General features: G+C 39.2%; 1 protein-coding gene across 1 annotated transcript; it reads right to left on the reverse strand.

Annotated features, from left to right (window-relative positions):
• Positions 1-301: 301 nt before the first annotated feature.
• On the reverse strand, positions 302-2,565 carry LOC107822544 (uncharacterized). The gene is made up of 5 exons (XM_016649099.2): positions 2,354-2,565; positions 2,106-2,211; positions 1,110-1,181; positions 831-1,033; positions 302-721 (listed from the first exon to the last, which is right to left on the reverse strand). Exons 1-5 carry the CDS (start codon positions 2,461-2,463, stop codon positions 613-615), a joined length of 600 nt encoding a protein of 199 aa, XP_016504585.1. The 5' UTR covers positions 2,464-2,565; the 3' UTR covers positions 302-612.
• Positions 2,566-8,364: the final 5,799 nt, after the last annotated feature.

The raw sequence follows: 8,364 nt of genomic DNA on the forward strand, positions 1-8,364 counted from the left end.
AGATAGTTTTTGTATGAAATATTAACCTACAATCCTAGTGTCTGTGACCATGTACAACATCCTTTTCCCCCCTGTTCATCATATCATATACTCACGCTAAGGGCGGGACAATTATTAGATTACATTTCATTTTGTCAAAGAGGAAGTCAAATTATAATGTTTAGTTCATATATTCACAGGAGAAAGGACCTCTGCTGATCCATTTAAGAGTGAAGCTACATCTTTGCCAACACCGAAAAACACCGATATTCTTTGCAGAATTTTAGTTCCTACCATAATCACTTCAAAGTATCTCATATGTCAACTCAATGATATCTGAATTATTTTCATATCTTCACAATTTAAAAGATTTATATACATCACACATGCTCTAGTCAATCTCTATATCTCTCTCTCGCAAGAAGCAAACCAAAACAACAGGGTTTAAATAGCTGCCAAACAATCCAGCATATATGTATGTATATATTCATTAAGAACTTGAGGGAGTATAACTAACATATATATACAAAAATAACTCACTATGCTTCTCTTTATGGAGAGATCCGAAGGCATCAACGAAAAGACGCATCTTGCACAAAATTTGGCATTTATCCAGTTAACCTGCAGCAAAAGCTATATAGACGTTTCAGCAGACTGTGACTGGTATGAACAATGCCTGAATTTAGACTCTGGCTTAGGCTGCTGCAAGTAGATAAATGTAGGATCGTTCGGGTCGACATAACTGCAAAATTAACCAAAATAAGAATTGTATGAAATATTTCTATTTACACTTTCAATAAAAGATGATTTCATATAATTTCACAGTACAAAGAGCAAGCAATGTGACATACGCATGTCTAGTCATCTCATCAACTGGTGTTTGTGCTGTTTCATGAGGATCTACACGAGGCTTTGCCCTTGAACGTCGATAGCGTCGTCTCACTTTTCCAATTAATTTAAAAACTAATGGGATGAAAGTCTCATAACCACCTTCATTGAACAAAATCTTAAACGAATGAGGAAGGGTCGTGTTTCCATTAGCCGCTTGTACAACCTGAAATAGACTAGAATCAGTCATCTGAAGTAGCGTTCATTGTCCATGGATAAATAAATCTATCTATTCTACTTACCGGATTTACATATCCAGAAATGTTTTTGCAGAAGAATATTGGTTGGTTAAATTTTTCACCGTGAACAAATAGCTGCAGAATGAAGTCAATTTGGTCAGCAGAAGCAGTTATCGGTTCTAAGTTTTGTTGCCTATCTCCGCTCATCAAAATAAGCCACGAATTTGTATCAATATAATTGGGAAGATCTTAGTCTACACATGCATATGTATATATATGTGTGTCTATTTGTGTTTGTATGCATAAAACTCCACCTTCTCGGTACCTACTGACTCTAACTAAATGTCGAATCAACCTCTTAATCAAGTCACAAAGATACAGTAAAATCTACACAGTATGACACAGGCACATCGTTATGACAGCAACAAGAACGTTGATATAAGCAAGTGTTGAAGCACAACTCGACTAAGAAAAGATTGATCCAAACCAAATGGTATGAAAAATTTCACAGTATGTCAAGGTAGTCATCCAAGTCCAATGTTATCAAATTTGAAAAGTCAAAAATAAAATAAAATGCTGAAGCTTATTGGGGCTTTAAGCGCAAACTATGAAGAAAAACAATTGAAGGGAAAGATGAAAAAATGTAAATATATGCAGCAAAACCAAACAACCAGGGGCGCTAGAACACGACCTACGGGTCCATACCATGTATTTGTCTTAAGAAATTTATAGAATATGTATAATTTATTAATTTAGAACCCAGTAACTTAAAACATATTAGATTCTCGAACCCATTAACTTCAAATCCTGGCTCCGCCTCTGCAAACAACAATTATATAGACAAAAGAATTGAAAAAATTACAATTAGATGAAGCATGCATTAAGTGTTGCCTCTTCATGACAGAGCCTATGGACAATAAGGCACACACCTTAGTGCCTACAACCGTCACCTAAGATAGGGAAGTGCACTGTGGACAACCTATTTCGCACAGGAATCAAAAAGCATATAATTCCTACATAATCAGGGAATTAGAAGGTAGAATGATGATGACTACATACCAAGGGAATATCAAAAGCAATGAAGTTATCTCTAGGGTTGTTTGCAACAAAGACCATCCGGATATTGGACAAGTAGATGGTTCCTTTTGCTTGTACTTGTCCTAAACTGCAAAATCAAAATAATCATGTCAACTCAGGCATCATTAACTTTTAATTAAATCAGCATTAACTTAGATGAAAATAATTAAAATTAAAATTAAGGAAGAAAAATACATAGTGGAAAACACAGAGAGATGATGAATTTATACCGAGGAATGTTATCGATCTCAAAGTCAACGACATCGCTGGCGAAGACAAACAATTCGTTAAGGAATGGCATTGGCATCCCATGAGGAAATAATTTAGGATTCAATGCCATTTCTTTGATAGGATTTGTAGTGATGAAACTTGAGAGAATGTTTATCGGCTTTTGTTTTCGTCGCACCCGTGTATTCTTCTACGTGTACACCTTTATATCTTTACCCAAAACAAATCATTTACTGTATTAATTATGTATGTTACCATAAATATAAATATAAATATAAATAAAAAAGAACTGTACGTGTCTCACTAATAATTTATGTTGTCTACCGCGTAGTGATGGCGATACTGAAATTAAACCACGAGTCCAGGACTTATGGGAAAGTCCTAGTATAGATTTATTTTTTGATATTTTCTGACCTATCACATTTGACGTTCAATTGTGTTAGCCTTCTAAACTAATCCACCTACTTGTACTTAGTTTCTTCTTCTTTTTGTATTTATACTATATTGGCAGTATAGACAATTAAATTTTTACTGATTTTAAATCCATAAGAAATTTGGATTTAATCTCAATTAAATATATTTTGGTCCAAATAAATATCATGAGCTAATATAATTGGATTGCTTACTTAAGTCCAATGAATATTGACTGGCTAGCCCATTTAGTTAAGCTACAAATAACGAGCCCACTTCATTAGGACCAATATGTCATCTTCTTAGAGGTCTGGTTTGGTGTCATATGACGTGGCACGCCAAGTCAAGCGGAAGAGCCAATAGAATCATGCCACATGTCAAATGACAAGGCATGCCAAGTCACATTAAAAGGCTAATGAAATCGCACCACGTGTGCAAGTGACATGTTCTGGCCAATCAAATGCGGCCTTGTCACACTTCGATTTGATTGGTCGGAAAGAGTTTGTTCTTATCATAACTCTTCCCTCCCACAACTATAAATATGGGTCTTCATAACCCAGAAAAGACACCAGAAGTTATAACAAGAAGCAAGAAAGAGCTCACACCAGAAGTTATAACAAGAAGCAAGAAGAGCTAGTGGATCAAACGCTGCAAATTCCTCCACAAGTTTCAAGCTTCAAGCTTCAAGCAATCAAGTTCAAGCTCAAGAACGAAGAACAAATCAAGTTCAAGCTCAAGAACAAAGAACAAATCAACGTCAAGTTCAAGCAATCAAGCTAAAGCTCAAGAACAAGATCATCGTTCGTGGCGACAACTACATATTCAAGATCAAGCTCAAAGGCCCTTGAATTCATTTACTAATGGAAAGAAGAATCACAGGATCCATAGAGATTGTAACAGTCAAATATTTGAAATAAAATACTATGATTTTTGCAATATTTTTCGGTCCTGATTTTATTTTCTCGACGCACTTTATTGTCTACAAATTCTGGCACGCCCAGTGGGGCAATCTCTACCTCTTATCTCAACTTTTCAATCACCAAAGTTCAAGAACATTGAAATGGCTTCAAAGAAAATCAACACCGGTTCAACTTCCACTAAGGCTGCTAACTCCAGGTTCTATGCTGATGTGGAAAGCATCCTCGATGTTACGTTTGGAAGCTTCAGACCAGTTACGAGGAGCAAAGCGAGCTCTTTAGAACAACAAGCACCTCAAGTGCCATCCGCACCAACACCTATTTTCGGATCTTCATCCTCAAAAGGAGCAAGGTCTTCCACAAACGCACCTGAAGGAGGAAGCGATGTTGCTGAAAGATAAAAAAAACTCTTGCTTTGCTTGACCTCTCCGGATCTAAGCACTCTACTGTGAAGGAAGATGATGATGCTTCAAGTGATGGATCCTCCCCGCTTATTCCACATAGAGTGAGCTAATCAAGGATCAATCTGTGTGAAAATCCATGTTACTCCCCATCGTTTACGACAATCATGCAAGCCGTGGTGACAAACACTTCATCTGTGGAGGAGCAGTTAGCAAACTTGACGGAAGCAATCACTGGCTTGACCAAATGCATGCAAAATCAAGAGGCTAGAATTGACAAGCTAACAGACAAGGTGGGAATCTTGATGGAAGAAGAATCCACCCATGCACCCGGCAAGCTCCCAAAAGTTCTAGAGAGTGACTCTCCCCCAAGACAAGTAGCATCCACTAAGGCTATCCCTGTCTCATCTGAAGGGATGATTCTAATCGATCAACTGAAGGAGTTCATTGAAGGAACCATTAAGAATAAACAAATTGCTGCCAAATCCTCCCTTATATATGCAAAGCCGTACACCGCAAGGGTCGATATGTTGAAGATTCTTATTGGCTATAAACCTCCAAAGTTTCAATAGTTTAATGGTAAAGGTAACCAAAAGCAACATGTGGTGCACTTCCTGGAGACGTGCAACAATGCTGGGACTTATGCAGATTACCTCATCAAGCAGCTTGTTCGCTCGCTAAAAGAAAAGGCTTTTGACTGGTACACATACCTCGAGGCTGGATCTGTCAATAGCTGGGATCAACTAGAGCAAGAGTTCCTTAATCACTTTGATGGCACAAGACGTACTGTAGGTATGATAGAACTTAAAAACACTCGTCAACGAAATGGTGAACCAATTATCGACTTTATCAATCGTTGGAGGAATGTGAGCCTCAACTGCAAAGACATGCTTAGTGAAGCTTCTGGCATAAAGATGTGCATCCAAGGCATGCATTGGGGACTACACTACATCTTGCAAGGTATCAAGCCTAGAACATTTGAAGAACTTGCAACTCGTGCCGATGACATGGAGTTGAGCATGGCCTCCGCTGGAAGTGGAAGGTTGCCTATCTATGAGCCTCGCAAAGGGAACGACAAGCAAGAAGTCAAGAAATGGGCCAAGTTCATACGCAAATCTGAAAACAAAGAAGCTAAGAAGGTCAACACATCACTGTTAAGTTCACAACGATAAGCCAAGTGGAAAATTGACTCTAAAAGAAATGCAAGAGAAAGAGTACCCATTTCTGGATTCTGATGTGCCAGCTATTTTTGAAGAACTCCTCGAGTTAAATCTCATTGAGCTTCCAGAGATGAAGCGACCAAATGAAGCTGGAAAAACAAATGACCCAAATTACTACAAATACCATCGACTCGCGAGCCACCCTCTCGAGAAATGCTTTGTCTTCAAGGACAAAGTTATGGACTTGGCTTGTGAAAAGAAGATCGTGCTTGAAGATGAGAAAGCAAGCACAAATCAAGTCTTTATCATATTTGGCTCATTCAATCCAGACGAATTATGTAGTTTTGAAGGAAGTAAAGATGAAGAATTAATGGAGAACAACAAAGCTGAAGTCAATCAACTTGATCATCTTGAAGGTTGGACGTTGGTGACTCGTCGTAGGCACCACAAAAGGAGCCCATGAAAAGAATCAATAAAACACCCAACAAGGAAAATGATGGTGAAAAGACCAAGGAGATGGAATGCAGTTAAATATTTGAAGAAAGCAAAAGTGGGGTTGCACCATCCTCAAAATCCACGACATCTAGTGACCTTGGATGAGATCTTACCAAGTTGGTTTCGCATGAAGATTTCCCATGAGGGCATTGATGCCTCTTGTTGCCATGCTGACAAAGAGGAAGAAAAGAGTGATGACCTACCATTGGCACCATCTTCAGAAAAGCTCATCGAGTCCACTCCTCAAGAAGTTAATGCTTGTGAGGAAAATGTCACGTTCAGAAATGACAATCTTCTACTAGGTGACACTCTTCATAACCACCCATTATACCTGGTTGGCTATATGCGTGATGAAAGAGTAAATCGAATTTTGGTTGATGGAGGATCCTTAGGGAACATTTTGCCAATTCGCACTGTGAAAGAACTTGGTATTCCCATGAACGAACTCTCGAAAAGTCGTGTGATGATCCAAGGATTCAACCAATGGGGCAAAGAGCCATAGGCACGATTAGGCTGGGAATCACTATTGAAGATATGCAATCAAGTGCATGGTTGCATGTGATCGATGCAAGGACTTCATACAATGTCCTGCTTGGAAGGCCTTGGATACGTGAGAATAAAGTGGTTCCACATACCTACCATCAATGTTTGAAATACTATGAGGGCAAAGTCGAGAAGAAGATAGTTGCTGATGATGAGCCATTCACCGAGGCAGAGTCATACTTCGCCGATGCAAAGTTCTACTTAAAGAACCGCATTGTGAAGGAGCTAAAAGTTGACGATGACATGAAAAGCAAGAATGGCGAGCCTACAACTAAAAGAGAAGAGGTGACTACTGGTACATCCAAAGCTGTTACTGAGGAGGTACAACCCAACGCGAATAAACCTTATAGAGGGAATATTGCGTCTTATGACAAGAAAGTAAGCCCTGAGCTCCAATATGTCCCTAAAAGGAATAAAAATGAAGGTGAATCATTTAATCTCCAAACCAAGACGCTAAAGGAGTTAACTCTTCAGGTAAAATGAATTGAGGCAGTAAAGTTGTCCTCGAAGCCGCTTGCAGGGTTTGTAGCCCAAATTCATTTGCAGAATGTGGCATTCCCTACAAAGCGAATAGATGAAGGTTTTGATCCTAACGCTGACAAGTTATTTGCAAAAGCTGGATACAATCCCAATGAGCCGTCAAAGTTAGGGAAGCTCTCATCAGAAGCTGCAATGAGGCAATCACGTGAAGGTTTGGGATACAAGCAACCGTCACCAGTGCGCATCTCCATAAGAAGGGCGAACAACATTTATATTACTGTAGAAGATGAATCGACTACTTCTAACAAACCTTCTGTCTTTGATCGACTTGGAAAATCACCTATCAGGGCCTCCGTGTTTGAGAGATTGGGTCCATTAAAAAGGAGAACAAGTTTCAGAGAAATTTTCAAAGCATAAGAACACCCGCTTCGCCCAAAATCCAAGAGATCTCTAAGGATTTCCAAAGTTTGGTTCCTTCTAGAATGAGGCGACAAACAAAACTTGTGGTTTCATGTAAATAAGTACTGAAGGTAAAGCCATATACTGTGGTCTACACTAAGGAACGTGATGAAGATGAAGAAAGTGTGGGTTCTTTGTATCATGTTACTGTACAAGGCGAGAATGGTGTTCCATCTTCAATGGAGGATAATGCAGAATTGGAGGATGTTTCACTATGTTATCATATATCCTTCAACGATGGGGACCCTAAAGAAGATGAAGATGCGAAAGATGCTCCACCTGAACTTGAAGAAAGAGTGAAGACGATAGTTGATACCTTAAAAGAAGTTAACCTTGGCACCGATGAAGAACCAAGACACACCTACCTAAGTGCTTTACTAGAAATTGATGAAGAGAGTACTTATATTGAGTTACTCAAAGAGTTCAGGGATGTCTTTGCTTGGAGTTACAAGATGATGCCTAGCTTGGACGCGAAAGTAGCAGTCCATCACCTTGTAGTACAAAATGGCTCTCGCCCTGTTAAACAAGCCCAAAGGTGCTTTAGGCCAGACTTGGTTCCCTTGATTGAAACCAAAGTTAACAAACTCATCGAAGCTGGCTTTATTCGTGAAGTTAAATACCCAACATGGGTTTCAAGTATTGTCCCTGTAAGGAAGAAAAATGGCCATATTCGAGTGTGCGTTGACTTTAGGGATCTTAACAATGCGTGTACGAAAGATGAGTTCCCGCTTCCCATTCCAGAACTGATAATCGATGCTACTACTGGGTGCGAGGCAATGTTATTTATGGACAGTTCGTCAGTCTATAACCAAATTCGTATGGCGCCAAAAGATGAAGAGCTTACTGCATTCCGTACACCCAAGGGTATTTATTGCTACAAGGTAATGCCTTTTGGCTAGAAGAACGCTGGTGCTACTTGCCAAAGAGCTATGCAGAATATCTTTGATGGCCTTCTCCACAAGAATATTGAATGCTATGTTGATGACTTGGTGGTAAAATCAAGAGAGAAGGGTGACCACTCGAAAGACTTGAGTATGGTGTTTGAGTTGCTCCAGAGGTACCAACTTAGGATGAATCCATTGAAATATGCCTTTGGATTTACTTCCGGAAAGTTCCTTGGTTTCATTGTTCGACATCGAAGGATTGA

This window comes from Nicotiana tabacum, chromosome 18 (genome assembly GCF_000715075.1).
Source record: "Nicotiana tabacum cultivar K326 chromosome 18, ASM71507v2, whole genome shotgun sequence".
Classification (NCBI taxonomy): domain Eukaryota; kingdom Viridiplantae; phylum Streptophyta; class Magnoliopsida; order Solanales; family Solanaceae; genus Nicotiana; species Nicotiana tabacum.

What these genes read in the sequence shown, in the direction of transcription:
- LOC107822544 (XM_016649099.2), bottom strand. Translation starts at nt 2,463, where the DNA reads ATGGCATTGAATCCTAAATTATTTCCTCATGGGATGCCAATGCCATTC. An exon ending in TTGCTTTTGATATTCCCTTG is followed by an intron (nt 1,182 to 2,105) that starts GTATGTAGTCAT and finishes TTCATTCTGCAG; the next exon opens with CTATTTGTTCACGGTGAAAA. An exon ending in GATGAGATGACTAGACATGC is followed by an intron (nt 722 to 830) that starts GTATGTCACATT and finishes TTAATTTTGCAG; the next exon opens with TTATGTCGACCCGAACGATC.